This window comes from Carassius auratus, unplaced genomic scaffold, assembly GCF_003368295.1.
Source record: "Carassius auratus strain Wakin unplaced genomic scaffold, ASM336829v1 scaf_tig00005954, whole genome shotgun sequence".
NCBI classification, from domain to species: domain Eukaryota; kingdom Metazoa; phylum Chordata; class Actinopteri; order Cypriniformes; family Cyprinidae; genus Carassius; species Carassius auratus.
The window spans coordinates 46,374-62,782 of record NW_020523716.1 but is presented as its reverse complement, the minus strand read 5'-3'; the positions used below and the strand labels follow the sequence as shown (position 1 = coordinate 62,782).

The 16,409-nt window shown below is 38.1% G+C and overlaps 1 protein-coding gene across 1 annotated transcript; it reads right to left on the bottom strand.

The window, feature by feature from the left end:
* Window positions 1-12,190: 12,190 nt before the first annotated feature.
* LOC113071098 (gastrula zinc finger protein XlCGF57.1-like) lies at window positions 12,191-15,157 on the bottom strand. The gene is made up of 2 exons (XM_026244463.1): window positions 14,976-15,157; window positions 12,191-13,426 (listed from the first exon to the last, which is right to left on the bottom strand). Exons 1-2 carry the CDS (start codon window positions 15,127-15,129, stop codon window positions 12,255-12,257), a joined length of 1,326 nt encoding a protein of 441 aa, XP_026100248.1. The 5' UTR covers window positions 15,130-15,157; the 3' UTR covers window positions 12,191-12,254.
* Window positions 15,158-16,409: the final 1,252 nt, after the last annotated feature.

The window sequence follows — 16,409 nt, the reverse complement described above, 5'->3', positions numbered from 1 at the left end:
CCACTTTCACAGATACACACACATTTCTAATCTTTATATCTTAGAAGGGACCAAAGTCACTATCTGTAAAACATCAACTACTTCTATTATTTGCCCTTGATTACCATATAAACTTTTTTAGAGTATAATGTATATCCTCTAAATTAATCCGCACACGTCTACATTAGTTTAGCCATTAAAGGCATAAAAAAAGCCACTCCAGAGACTTTTCTAAATCAATGAGCCCTCAAATATTGGTCACAGCTTGAACTGCTTCAGTCTGCAGGATGCCAACTGTACTTTGTCTGCATTGTATTGGTCACTGAATGAACGGTGCAGTTTTGCTGAAGGAGATCTTGTTTGTCCCATGGTTATTTTTCTTCTATTTCTAATGAAGTCATGTTCCTAGCCAGTCATTGGTAACCAGGAAAAACTTGTATAATTGTGTGCGCTGCAGCGATGCAAAGTCCAGTTCAGAGCTATTGCATTTGGTGGATAATATGAATTATAGATTGATTAAGTGAGATCAACATTAGCACAAAAACAGGACAGAGCAACATATAACAAACAAGGAAAAGGGGATTCGGAGGCAAAGAATCCCTTTTAACCAGAAAATGTGTATAATTGAGTGTGCTGCATCAATGCAAAGTCCAGTTCAGAGCTATTGCAATTGTTGGATAATGTTAAGTGGGTGGATTAAGTGAGAGAGCATTCACATCACAAAACTGGGATTAAACCACATGGATTACTTCTACGTTATAAATGCTCTGAAGCTTGAAAGTTTAGGATGAACAGATAGCAATGCCTTCCCTTAGTTTTGTTGAGGTTAGCGCCTTGGGGTGTTTGATGTCATCACATTCATACACAAACTGCCTAATGCAATCGGAACCCCTCAAGTAATGGACAGAGAGCTGCAATGCAAACAATGGAGGAAATATTTAAAACCTATTTTGTGTTCCAAAGATGAACTAATTTCTTATGGGTTTGAAATCACAAATAAGAGTAAATGGTGACAACTAACCCTTTAAGAGGATAATACAATGAAAACAACTAAATTTCAACTGTTGAAAACACTTAGAACATGTCCCGATGTGAATGCTAGTGGGAAGGCATCCAATACGTTGAGCTACCTGTATTTCACTGTACTTTCCTTCTTATGGCAGAAATACGGTTTTTGATGAAGTATTTTACCGCCTTCCAGTCTCGATTTCCTAAAGCTTGAGCTTCTGCATCAATGCAGCTCTGACAGTCCTTTTACCCTGGAACTTTCACACATTCATCTGTTGTCCAGCTTCTTTTGGCAGCAGTTTCTTTACCTAAGTATACATAAAAAGAAAATGTTATTAAAGAGCCAGTAAGATGAAAATTCTAAGCTTCCTATCACTGTTTATAAGTCCTGTACAATAGGTTTAAATCCATCCAAGGTAAAAATTTCTCAGAGATCCCCAAACGGTTCTCGCAAAACTGTTCAAAAGATTCAGTTTCCTTAAACCCCACCTTTCGGTGGCATACTGTGTTCTGATTGGTCAACTGACATAGTCAGGTTTGATTGGTTGTTCCGCACACAACTTCATGGTAAACAATGCGTTAGCATCTTTTGGGGGTGAATTATGTCTTATTCCTCTCATGGCGAAGCAAACAGTAAAATAAAAAACTTGAACAGTCTCTCTGCTTTTTCTTCTGTGTGTGTGTGTGTATTCAAGCCGCGCGCTTCAGTTTGAATCTGAATAGCGCGTTCAGCGCGGGGGCATGGTCACATTAGATATAATGAAGGGAGACGTGAAAAACAGACATCGCGTTGTTTTCATATGGATTACTTTATCACAGAATATCTGTTAGCAGCACTTGTTTAGTTTTAAAGACATGTCAAGCTTTCTATAGATATCTCTCTCATGTCTCTTCGTTGAGTATTCACGGAGTTACACTTTGTTTTGTGAAACTTGTTTACTGTTTTTCATAATTATATTATTTGTAGAAGAACTTTAAATACAATTGTAAATAAGAATTTTTTTTTTTTTTTTTAGCATATTTTTGTGTTTTGGTTTTGGTACCGAAATTGGTACAGAGACCGTAGATTTTCACTGGTATCGGTACCGAATACTGAAATTTTGGTACTGTGACAACACTAGTAGCCGTTTACATCCAGTCTTTGTGCTCAGCTAAAAACAGAGTTACAGCACGCACGGAGATGAAAAAGGTATGGATATCCAACTCTGGGGGATACGGTGAATAAGCTTAAGTCCCAAAAAGTTGAAGTGTTCCTTTAACCCAAACATTCTGACATCATTTACTGACCATAATGTTGTTCCAAACCTGTATGAGTTTCTTTCTCCTGCTGAACATTTGAAAGAATGTGGGTAACCAGAGAGTTGACGGCACAATTGAAGGAAAAAAATACTATAGAAGTCAGTGGTGACATCAACTGTCTGGTTACCCCCATTCTTTAAAATGTCTTCTGTGTTCAGCAGAAGAAACTCATTCAGGTTTGAGCTTATAAATCAACTATAATCAGAATATTAGACTTTGTAAACATACCTATTGTGGCAGCTATCAATATGCAGTGATCAAGAGTAAAGATTTGATCAAATAATATAATTTAGAATAAAGCTTGTGTCTTCAAGATGAACGGGACCAATCAATCCACTTTGCCACACGGTCCTCAACTTCAGGCTCCTGTACTTCTGGAATAAAGTAATCTGAGTGCAAAGAAAATAAGTAATACGTTTAATAAGTTTATAAAAGAAAAAGGACAAATCAAAATATAAACTAAGGATTATTAATTATGCATAACATTTGTGTCATGGTGACCAAAAGCAATGATCAACAGTACAAGTTTATAAATATTCAGTATATGGCACGAGTCTTGCAGATGTGTCTTGTGAAAAGCACTTTACAAATAAACAAATAGAATTGAACAAATTACAAATAGTTTCCATAATTCTTCATTACAGTGGTAGAGAGAGCCGGTTTAAATTAGACTTGCACTCACACTGGTATTACAATTTAAATGTATGACTTTGGCAGATACTTTCTCCCCAAAGCAACTTACAGAACACATTACAGTGGCAATAGCCCTGGAGCAATGGGATGAAGCATCTTGCTAAAGGACACAATGGTTGTGGAGATCAACTACCTTTGGATAACTATACCTGCGGTGTAGCTTACTGTACCACACAATTAACTGGAAACTAGGTCAAACATTCCCCACATGCAACAGGCAGCATGTCTAAAACAAGTCAACAATTAATTTAAACTAAAAGGTTATATTAATGCAACATCCAAATATATGCAATTCTGTAAAGAATGTGCAATAAAATCTACATTTAATAATCTAATTTAAATGAGAGATCTTTCATAACCAGAATTTTTTTTAAATCATACAAACATACCTTCCTCTTGTGAACACCCATCCATGTCAACAGTCTCTAAAACAGCAAGTAATAGAATATGAATGAGCTGTAAACCTGAAACTGCAATCAATCTGTCAAGAGTATTCATCTGTCAAATGACAACATAAATAGCTGAATTGACTTAAATTGTCTAGTTAGTCACATTATAACAATAAAACCTGACCTCTTCTTCTGTATATTGAGGTCAAATACTTATATTCTGTTCTATTCAATTCTATTATATTACTTATAAAATAATATCTACTATTCTAAAAGAGAATGATTTATAAATGGACAATGCTGTGCTTTTTAACTTTCCTTAATAATAAAAAAAGACTTGATTTCATCCAGATTCTTCCCCTTGTATTCTCCTAGCCGTCCCTGTTCCAGCGCTAGAAGAACTTTGCTTATTTTAGCTAGCTGGAGGGTGCCCTCTGGAAGGCGGTAGTGCTCTCTGTGGACCTCGATGTTATGCCCAAGGAAATCTACCAATTGGTCGAGTTCTGTAGTCTTGAGATTCAGAACAGTCGACAGAGTAGCAATGTGTTTCCTAAGTTTTGTTGATCGGGGTAAGGAGAATAGGGACTTTCCTCCCTCTCTTTCCTACTATGGCAATCCGAACAAAATGTTTGCAAAGCTTCTGCTTGAGTACTGTAAGGGCTAAGTTAACATCTTCATGTGTTTCTGATGTATCCTTTGACATGAACGCCGACAAGGACATTCGGGATACTTCTCCTGCTCTTCATCGGTTGAAGATGATAACTTGCGCCAGGATCACTTTAGCAAGGTCCTTCCAGTTCAAGGGAGAAGGCTCTTCTTGCAGGGCATTCAATTGCTTCTGCTGTTTCTCAGACAAATAGCAATCTGAGGAGAATACCACTTGTTCTGGTTAAGCTGAGTTAGAGCTTGACTTGCAATGTCAAATTTCCAACTTTCTTGGTATAGCAGTGCAAATTCCTCAGCATCTTTGGCAGGCTGTGGATCTTTCATCTTCGATCCTTCAGATTTGATAAACATGGCTAAAGCATATAAGCCATATCCAACTTTGCGAGCTAGAGACGGACGTTTATATTTGCCAGTTTCACCACTGAATCCAGCAAGGCTTCTTGCAGCCGAGACAACATTAGTGTACATTTCAGGCTTTATGAGTTCTTTGATAGTCTTCACATTTGTCAACTGTTTTTCTTCCAGTACCATTCTGCCAAGCTCTCTCAGTTTTTGTCGAATATATTGGTGCTGGCTGATTACATACTCATTCTTTCTGAACTGTCTGTAACCATACTCAAGAATGCAGCGGTCTTCCTTAATAGCAACTGCAACCTCATCCTGATTCATGCCACTTCAGAACTTCCAGTATGCGTCGCTAAATCCACTTGGAGCAGGTTCAGCAAATGCACACAAAGCTTGAACTCTTGCTTTACCTCGTTTAGATGTCTTACCCTGAGGCTTGAAATTACAGACCTGAAAATGACGCCACATCGCTCTCTTTCGGAACATAGCAATAAACACAGTGCGTGAATTCTTGTACATTGGTCATTTTCTTTGGCTGCTTCCATGGGATAAGTTTGCTTTTGTGACTCACCAAAACTTGAGTGTTGTGTTCAAAGTAACCCTTGTTTCTGATAAAATCCAACTGTCGTCTCCTTTCTTTTGAATTCTTTGGCAAGCTTAATGCCTTTGCGACCTCAACCACATCGCTGTGTCTACGTGACAAGTGTCTTGACATTTTCTGAACTACCTGTCCACAATACAAGCAATGATGTTTTTTATTATATCTTCTGGAACCATCCTCCTTCTTTAAAACTGAATTAACAAAGGCCGATGGCTCTTCTTCAGGTGGCATTGAAACACTTGTCTCCTTGTGTCTTCCTTCTAGGCTATCAGGAAATCTTTGTGCCGAGTCATGACTTGTTCCAAATCTTCTTCTCTGGCTGGACTTAAATCAACTCTGACTTGAAGACTTGTTTCTGCACTGACTAATGGATGACATTTTGACATTCTTTTTTTTATTTTCTAAGGATAACTCCAAGCTGCAGTCACTGTCATTGCTTTCCTCGCTGGGATTTGGAATATAATCATCTTCACTATCACAACAGGAGTCATCGGATTCTACAAGACTCATTTGAATCTTTCAGAAAAGAAAAGTTAAAAAGGATTAGTCCCCCAGAAAAAGACAACAAAAAAAGAAATTTGCTCACCTTCATCCCAGATGTGCATGACTATTATTCAGTGACCTTTCATAATATGACTGAAATAAATACACAACTCATTTTGACCAGCAGTTATGGACTACTGTAAGAAACGTCTTTAACATTAATTTATAAAACAGTGTTTTCTTTCAATTGTATCGACATGGATTATCATTGGCCAGCCTAAACGTCATGCAAGCCTTGAAAATGTTGGTTGCCATCGGCTTCCATTCCATGTCTCAATACCTAAAATTTTATTTTCATAAACTGTACTCATGTGAGCAATAAAGGTCATGCACATATGGAATGGGGTTGAGTAATTTGAGAATTCTTACATTTTAATCCTTTAGTATGATAAACTGACCATTGCATATTGGGATCACATCGCATTAAGTAAAATGTAGAGTAAGTTTAATCAAAGTAAATGAAATTAGAAATGTGCTGTTGATTACGGTTAGACCAAGAGACTAAAAACAAAAGAATATAGAGAACAGCATAAAAAGGCACACCCCTATCAATATTATTTGGAGAAACAATTGACTGGCATCAGGTTAATGCGTGAGATAACTAAAGTTACTGGTACTATAATTTGCCAGGAACACACTGAACAAGGAGATTAGAGCGGCTAAAAAGACCTACGCTAAAAAGTTGGAAGACCAGTTTACTTCCAACGACTCAACTTCAGTTTGGAGAGGACTGAGGGCCATCACAAACTACAAGACACCATCCCCAGGAGGCTAATCAACGACTTGCTAACGACCTGAATGAGTTTTATTGTAGATTTGAAACCCCCAACACCCATTCTGACCATCTCCCTACACAACCATTAACACCTCCTGCTCTTCAAATCTGTGAAGATGATGTTCACCAGGTCTTCAAGAAGAACAAAAGAAGAAAAGCACTAGGCCCAGATGGCATTACACCAGCCTGTCTGAAAATCTGTGCTGACTAGCTGGTCCCCATCTTTTCACAGATCTTCAACAGATTTCTGGAGTTGTGTGAAGTGCCATCCTGCTTTAAACGCTCCACCATAATCCCCATTCCAAAGAAAACCAAGATAGCAGGATTTAACAACTACAGACCTGTGGCTCTAACGTCTGTCGTCATGAAGTCGTTTGAGAAACTGGTTCTGGCTTATCTGAAGGACATCTCCGGACCCTTACTGGACCCCCTCCAGTTTGCTTACTGAGCAAACAGATCCGTGGATGATGCAATCAACATGGGATTGCACTTCATCCTGCAACATCTGGACAAAACAGGGACTTATGTGAGGATCCTGTTTGTGGACTTTAGTTCGGCTTTCAACACCATCATCCCAACAGCCCTTCAGACCAAACTGACCCAGCTCTCTGTTCCTAGCTCTATCTGTCAGTGGATCACCAGCTTTCTGACAGATAGGCAACAGTTAGTGAGACAGGGGAAATTCACATCAAACAGCTGCACCACCAACACTGGCGCCCCTCAGGGCTCTGTTCTCTCCCCTCTGCTCTTCTCTCTGTACACCAACGACTGCACCTCTAAAGATCCCTCTGTCAAGCTTCTAAAGTTTGCAGACGACACTACAGTCATCGGTCTTATCCAGGACGGTGATGAGTCTGCTTACAGACAAGAGGTTGAGCAGCTGGCTGTCTGGTGCAGTCTTAACAACCTGGAGCTTAACACGCTCAAAACAGTGGAGATGATTGTGGACTTTAGGAGAAACCCCCTTGCACTTTCCCCACTCACCATCATGAACAGCACTGTGGCTGCAGTGGACTCATTCAGATTCCTGGGCACCTCCATCTCTCAGGACCTGAAGTGGGACATTCACACTGCCTCCATTGTGGAAAAAGGCCCAACAAAGGTTGTACTTCCTTCGCCAGCTGAGGAAGTTTAACCTGCCACAGGAGCTGCTGAAACAGTTCTACTCAGCCGTCACTTGTGCAATAAAAATTTGCAATATCCTTATATTTATTTGTTATCCCTGCATCCTAGTACATCCTGGCATCTTACTCAATGCTATTCCATTATCATTTAAAGCACAATTGTTTATACACTTATTTATTTGCCTTTTTTGTTGTTTCTGTGTACTGGAAGCTTGTCACTAAAACAAATTCCTTGTATGCGCAAACATACTTGGCAATAAAGCTCTTTCTGATTCTGATTTGACTATAAACTGTATTTAAGGCACAAGTTTCTGGAGATGAGCATTTGTCTCCTCTAATCACATTACAGGCTATAAAAACATTTAAAATAAAATAAAAATATATTTTATAAATCAGGGTATATACAGCAATCCTTAAGTTAAATTTACCACTTTTTAATACCTTTTTTACTACCTTCAGAATATTTTTTTAAAACTCATCACAACACTGAATTGCAAGTGTTAATCAGCGACCTTTCTATTATTTACACAGATTTTGATATATATATAACATACAAAAAAGAATAGATTTAGAGACTGATGCTGACAACATATTGCACATTTATTTCACTTAGTAAATAAAAATAAAACAAACTACATAAAATGTGCAATGGAGAGAATGGATAGTTCCAGCACACTGGCTGGCATTCATTGCAAGTTGATGCATTACAAATGGGCATCTTCTATGAACTGTTGCGGATTCACAAACTGCGCCACAAAATTTGCAGCGGTGGTGGTGGAGATGCAGCCGCGCAGACAGCTGAGATTGGTAGAATTAACTGCTCTCGCTGAGCACGCATTCCATTTTTACGTTTAGTGGATTGCATATGCGACCGAAGTGCGTTAGCTCCCATCCAGTTGACATTGATTTTTTTTTACACAACGAACAATAAGGCTGCCTGTTGTCATGGTACCAAAATTTCAGTATTCGGTACCGATACCAGTGAAAATCCACAGTTCCCTGTACCAATTTCGGTACCAAAGCAAAACACAAAAATATGCTAATTAAAAAAAAAAACTTTTTAGCACTAAAAATAAAACCAATGCCATTCTTTATACTTATTTACAATTGTGTTAAAAGTTTTTCTACACATTATATAATTATGAAAAACAGTAACCAAGTTTCACCCAAATTTAATTTGTCTTTTAATTTATGAAATTTAAACACATTTCATTTTTGGTAAATAAATGGCATTTGCTATTAAAATTAAAACATCAAACTGATTTGCTGAAATCAAAACAGGGACGGTACTAAATCAGTGCCAGCCAAGCGACGGTGAGTCGTGCGCACTAATCTATAATATATATAATATAATAATATATATATATATATATAGATCAGTGGTCGTGCGCCTTCACAAAGAGTTTACAGAGCATCAAATACAGGTGCGCTGTGCGTCCATTGAGATGAACTGAAAAGTTCAGATCGCTTGATGGAGAGAGAACTCTGAAGCTCAGATGCTGAAATTGCGAGCGTCACGTGCTTCAGTCTATGTAGTAAACAAACCCGCACGTCTCTGCCATTCATTAGTTCACACAGAGACGCGCAGAACACGGATTCATATTTCAAACAACTTTTGCGGCTTAACATTTACAGATACTGGTCCAAATGGAGATATGATTTGATTAATTTATGCTAACTTTGACAAATTCCATGACTGTCCACATTAAAATGTAAGTTTCATTTTTATGACTGGATTTTGAGATTCCGTCCTCGTTTTCTGCTTCGCGGAAATCATAGCGCTGTATGCGTCAAGAACCGGGTTTGAACGGGACCATGGTACTACCGGTACTTAAAGAAACCTGGTACCGTCACATGAAAAAATTTTTAGTACCGACTTGGTACCGAAGTACCGGGTCTTTTGACAACACTACTGCCTGTTATTCCCTACTACAGGCCTGAGCCAGTCCTTAAACGCTAGGTCGTTAACCCAGCTATTAGAAAACTTGCATTTGCCCATGAACTTTTATTATCAACATTTGTCAAAGATATGATTTAATAAAAATGTTTTTTAAAACTGCTTTGTTTTGACAAAATTTGAAAATAAACAGTATGCTGACTTGTTTTGCATACACATTTTTTTTTTTTTGCTTTTTTTTTCTTAGAACATCATAACTGAGCAATTAAATGTAGCTGTATAATGAAAATATTTATTTTCTTCAGTTGGCTGTTTTGTAAACTCATTTCATAAAGTCTTAAAGTTACTTTTTACATGATAAATTTCTTGCACTTTCTTGCACTTCACACACATGGTGCTGGTTTTTCTGTCATGCTTGGATGGGCACACCTCACATCTCTTCCGTTTTTTTCCCCCTATCATCTGTGTTCACTCCTTTATTTTCTGTGGGTCTGACTCCAGATGCACGTTTCTGCCCTTCATGTTCAGAATCTCTTTGGGTAGCTCAGGTCATTTGTCATTTGTAATTTGCCATTAATTTTGAACACAATGATTTAGCTTTTTGAAGTGTGTTTGGTTAGGGTTAGAGCACTTTTAGATACACTTACACTTTAGAAGTTGAGTTGATGCCCTGACATACATGAAATAAATGTTTTTATTTTGTGTCTGTACAGTTTCTTTTGAATGGCTGTCTATGAGGGTCAAACTGACCCACGAACATCACACATGTAATATTAATTTTGCGTGTATATGTAAAAAAAACCAGCATGTTGAAACTTTGCAAGCATGTTCATGATGATAAATGAGAAAAAGTCACTAAATATCAAGAAAAAAAACATAGGTTAACCAGTATTTCCAACAACTAGAAAATCGAAACGGGTCAAATTTACCCGCAACATAACACAAGGGTTAAACGAACTAACGCGAACGCAGACAGAATCTGAATAGGACACCTGATAGTCTGAAAAAATTATACCTAATTTGGAAAAAAATAATACCTCTGAGACCACATTTAACACTTTTAATGGCCTTAAATTTGACAATTTTGATTTATCACTTTTCAATACTTTTCAAAACCCTGCGGACACCCTGTAAATGTTTACCTTTATCTTTACACAAAGCTGTTAGATCGAAGTCCAATATGAACAAAGTTTTCACTTATTACATGAGGAGAGTAAAGGCCCCGATATACTGGATATAAGGCGAAGTTTTCTTGTATTTGGCTTGGGGAACACAGAAGAGAATCTGTTTTTCAGCTTAACGTGATGTAACGGAAACAGGTCAATTTAGCTCAAAGGGAATCATTTAATAATTTAAAGGGAATTTGAACAGAATCACTGTTTCACGGCTGATCACTGAGACGCCCTGCGATTCACTGAACAAGCCGTTTAACATCAAATCTGCGCTGGATATTAATATCCAAAGTATAGTGAAAACACTATCAATTAGCACAGTAACAAGATCGGCAGTTTAAGACATTAACTTGTGAGCACAAAACACAAGATACTTCTCTTTTCAATATGAATAAGGCTTTATTAGATAAATCTAAGACATATAAACTAATCTAACACATAAGTTTACAGCAATACGTTAAATTGCATAGACATGAACAACCATCAATCACTTAATTAATGCTCACATTGAGTTCCTCAATGGGGTTAAAATTATATTAGATACACCAGCACAAATGTCTGAGGATACAGTTCCTTTGTTTCCTGTGAAGGGGAGCCCCGTTGAAAGGGGTATCCCGGTGTCGCTGATTGGCTGGAAGTTCAGTAGTGGCTGAAGTGACGTCTTGGGAAGCCCATGGTTGTTGGGCGTAGGCTGAAGGTGCAGAGTCGTGTGCGCTGGTTGAAGTTGAACGGGCACCGGAGGTCAGGCGTCGGAGACTCGACATTACAAAACTTAACTCAGAACACGAAACTCTCAAATGGAAAAGAAAATAAATAAAGTTTGACGAGACGAGGTGGTGTTCCTTCTCATCGTGGCTAAGTAGCAGCAGGCGTGCAGGCCGAAGCACGCTGCAACCGCGCTCAAAGAACAGTGATGACAAACAGCATGACTAATAGCAGCAGCACAGCTAGAGACTAAAAGCAAAGATTTTATGGTGTCCTAAGTATTTAAACTGGCTTGTTGGCCACACCTCAAATGTTGTCTTGACCAATCAGATATTGTCTTGGCTCGTATCATAAATCATATGTTTATCTTACCAAGCATGTGGTCCGAATTTTCCTGCCTTGCAGGGTCTAATTTTGGACATGATTCCTATTACCAGGTTATGATATATTTGAAAAAATAAATGATTGTCAGGACAATATCAAGCAAGCGGATTAAATTAGATCAATACTAGACATGACTATGTATCCTATAGTTATCAAAAGACATACACAATAAGTGATTATACATGATAGTCAAATGTGTGGGTTACATATAAATGAATATGGAGTTAAGCGATGGAATGATATTCATTTAGAAGTAATTTTGGAGTTCATTTTGGTCCATATATATGTACAAAAGACAGTTTCTTTGTCATTCTCTGACATAGGGATGTTCTGTGAAGAGGTTTAAAGCCCTTTCCCCTTAGGAATTTCAGTCTGGTTCTGCTAGGTGGGGGGAAGTCAATGGAAGTGTGTAACTCATGGGTTTCCATGCGATGTCCAGCGTTGCATTTCAATTACGAACAACAAATTTGACAATCTCTTCTGCGAATTAAAATTGTCAATAATTGTTCTAGTGGTGTTAATGTTGAAAGCTGTTGTGTGAACAAGTTGGTTGGTTGGTTATCTTCCTTGGGACTTGTGGCACAGAGTGTTTTATGACTTCCTGAGGAATTCGGCTCGTGTTACAAACACCGCTTTGATAGACTCTTTAATTTGTCTGGTTCGACTCATTTCTGTTACAGTAATCTCAGACTGCGCTGATCAGGTTTCTCCGCTGCATGGATCTTCTTGTGTATCTTCAGGTGATTTTTAAAAGCAAAACTCTTCCCGCACTGATCACATGTGTGTGGTTTCTCTCTGCTGTGGATCGTCTCGTGTTTTCTCAGACTTGCTGACTGACTGAATCTCTTGTCACAGTGTGAACACTTGTAAGGTTTCTCTCCAGTGTGAATCCTCTGGTGCAGTTTTAAACAGTTTGCTGAAATAAAAGTCTTCTTACACTCAAAGCACATGTAAGATTTTTCACCGGTATGTATTTTCTGATGTCCTTTTAAACTTTGCAGAAGTGAAAAACTCTTTCCACAATCAGAACATGAATGTGGCTTCTCCTTCGTATGAACTGTCAGGTGATTCTTCAGGTGTGATCCAGAAACAAATCTTTTGCCACACTGATCACAAGCATACGGCTTCTCTCCGGTGTGGATCCTCGTGTGAATAGTAAGTTCATGTTTGTATGTGAATCTCTTTTCACACTGATCACACATGTATGGTTTCTCTCCGGTGTGGATTTTCATGTGTTCTTTAAGGTGTGGTGATTGTGTGAAAGTCTTTCTACACTGATTACATGCATACGGTCTTTCTCCCGTGTGGATCCTCATGTGTCCCTTAAGATGTGCTCTCTGTGTGAAGCTCTTCCCGCACAGATCACACGTGAACGGCTTCTCTCCAGTGTGAACTCTCATGTGTCTCTTGAGTCTCCCTGTATCTGTGAAGCTTGTCCCGCACAGATCACATGTGAACGGTTTCTCTCCAGTGTGAACTCTCATGTGTCTCTTGAGTCTCCCTGTATCTGTGAAGCTTGTCCCGCACAGATCACATGTGAACGGTTTCTCTCCAGTGTGAACTCTCATGTGTCTCTTGAGTCTCCCTGTATCTGTGAAGCTTGTCCCGCACAGATCACATGTGAACGGTTTCTCTCCAGTGTGGATCCTCATGTGAACATCAAGATGTTGTTTGGTTGTGAAACTCTTTCCACACTGAGAGCAGGTCAAAGATTTCTTGACTCTTCTTTTCTTTAAAAATGTCTTTTTAGTCTTTGAGCGACTCAAAGGTTTTTCTCCAGGGTTCTCGTGATGTTTCTCCTCTGCTTCACTCAGTTCTTCACTCTCCTCGCTTTCTTCCATCAGATCTGAAATGAAAAAAAATGTTTACATTAATTTTCAGTAAATATTCAGTAAATAATTCAAAAAAAGTAACATAAAGTAAAAGGACATAGAAGTGAGCTCTGATGAAATAGCCTAAAGTAGATACCTGTTATAAAATATTACAGCCATTTTGATGATTTTTTATAAATGAATTTTACATCCCTGAAACTTTCCATAAATGAGTTACACTGATCTTTAAATAATTATTTTTAAAGCATTATATACGCACAAATCCTATGTTTCTGTAGTGAGAACTACTAAATATATTTGATCAATAACAAAAATTATCTAATGTAATATTAACATTAACCATAAACAATAGTGCCATAATGTTGATGCCAACTTTTAGATTGATATTTAATGGATTTGACTAAAAACTGTTTTAATTATTATGGGCTGGTCACACTAGACTTTTCCTTCCAGTGACTCATTCATACGCATGTGAACGTGGGACACCAGAAACACATGTTTTGCTGTGTGTCAGTTCAAGTTTAATGGCAATTGATTATTGTTCATTTATATCATAATTTTATTTTATATCATAATTTTAATTTTTCTAATGCTTTATAGTCATAGTGTGAGCAGGATAATCATTCTCCAGAAGGAGGCATGACAGAACATCTGGAGTTTGCATTGACTGGGATTTCACACTTCTTTGAGGAACAGGAGGTCATTTAGATGGAGACCGTGGGAAAAACACACCATCTGCAGCAGACAAAGCATCTCTAAACTCTCTCACTTCTATTAGATTCCTGGTCTGTTTCTTTGGACACAAGTCACACTTTTCTAATGATACCAAACCTGACTGAATTGACCTGCATTGACAGAAGATTATATTTCATCTGATCTTTCTGAGTGAAGTGAATGGAGGGAATGATGGGTGAAGAGGCTGAAGTGGGGGAGAAGAGAGAGATGTGATGGAAGGACAGCAATCTTGACTCTGTGGGCTGTGAAAACAGATGTCTGTGTGTGTTTGTATTGTCTCTATCTCAGGACATCAAAGTATCTGTGGTTATTTCAGCCTTACACTTTCACTCATTACATGATTTTCCTCCTTAGAAAAAAATGAAAAATTTCTAGAAATTGTTACACAGAGGAAGTGACATCTTCTGGGCTCTTTTTACAACATGAAGGAAGGACAAGAAAATGTCAATCCGTTCTCAATCTCTCGGTTTACACAAACTGTACAGTGTTGATCTCATTCATCAAAGTTACTGTAAGAAGAATCATCTCAACTATGAAAAACAGCTTTAATTCAGGAGAAATATATCTTTATCTATAGACTAGATAGGCATTACTTGATACATTCTGGTGTTTACCAAATGTTCAACATTTTGGTAACATTGTTGCAAAAAATAGTAAATCAGATATAAATAAATGTAAAATAAAAATAAAATAATAGTTGACCTGATGTTGGCAATCAATATGAACATTTCTTAAACCTCCCTTTACTGACCACTTGATGAAAGCCATTTTTGAATCCATTTCACAGAAGATCTGAATCTGAAGAAGTGCTTGAAGAATAAACCTGACCTGTTAGTTCTTCAGTGTCTTCAGTGAGTTTGGTTCTGCAGGGTTCTGGATCTCTCATCTTCTCTCTGTCCTCTTTAAGAAACTCAGTCCTTGCAGATTTCAGCTCTTCCTGATGATCTGATGCTGTTGTAAACTGATGGGAATATTCCAGCATTTATTGGGGAACTGCTGGGGGCGGAGCTTCCCTGAGGATGTGAACGGTGTGGGAGGAGCTTCATTGATGATGTAATTGCAGTGGGAGGAACTGATCTACCAAAATCAAATATATAACTGTTACTGAGTTTGTTTTTATGCCAACTGATAACAGAATATAAATATTATAATGAAATTCTTCCAAAATATAAATAATGGTGGGAAAAACTCACAGTGGAAAGATCCAAAGTCCCTTTAAGACAAGTCATGTCACTCTGCGGCCATCTTTGAAATGCTCTCGGGCATCCAAGTGCAGCTCCTATCTCTTTGAATGGGGAAACTTCAAATGCTACAAAACTCTTCACTAGGGTTGCTAGATGAAACGGTTCAAAAACGTCTGGGACGCGAAGACACCTTTTCCTGCCTTTGACCACAAGATATCATTAGTGTGCAACGTGCTGAAAAGATACAGTTGAGAGGAAAGCCTCGTGCTTCGTAAAGCTTCATTTCACCATCACTAGGAAAACAGTTGAAGGCATAAACTCCGAAATAAATCTACAGAGCTGTAACCAAACAGTCTCAGTCTGTTGAAAACAATGAAATGAGCTTTGAGTAGCAATTTATAAGAGATCTGGAGACATCAGCATAATTAACGAGGTGAGAACGGGAGCTATTGACATGAAATAAAGAGTCTTTTCAGCAGCTCTGGTCATATTGATGAGCCTCAGATCAACAAGACATTCAGATCATCAGCAGATCATCACTTTATTCTGAGTGTGTTGTTACAAACACATTATGTGAGTCAGGATGTATGATAAAAGCCTATAAAACATTCTCTGTTGAAAGACAATGTGGTTATTTCTCACAATAGTGCATAGATATTACAAAAACAAACACAAATGACACTCATCTTCATCAACCACTACAGGTAAATAACTAGGCTACACTCTCAGAAAAAAGGTACAATTCTGTACCAAAGAAGGTACAAACCCTTGTCACTGGGGCAGTACCTTTCAAGGGTACAGAACTGTACCATTCCAATATGCACCTTAAAGGACTTGATTTGTATCATGGGGAACCAAAATGTACCTTTCCTTTTTCAAAACGTGTTGGTACAATATTGTACTTTCATCAAAGATACACATCTTGTCCTTTAAGGCAGCACCCCAGAGACAAGCCCAACTGTACCTTAACTCTGACAAATATGTTCCTCCAAGAACTATTGAAGGCCAGTCAGACGTTCACAGTGTGATGTGTGTGTGTGTGTGTGTGTGTGCTGGTTCTTCCTGAACTAAATGAAGA

Coding starts and splice junctions, on each gene's coding strand:
- LOC113071098 (XM_026244463.1), bottom strand. CDS start 15,129: ATGCTGGAATATTCCCATCAGTTTACAACAGCATCAGATCATCAGGAA. Junction 13,427..14,975: donor AGACACTGAAGAACTAACAG/GTCAGGTTTATT, acceptor TTTTCATTTCAG/ATCTGATGGAAGAAAGCGAG.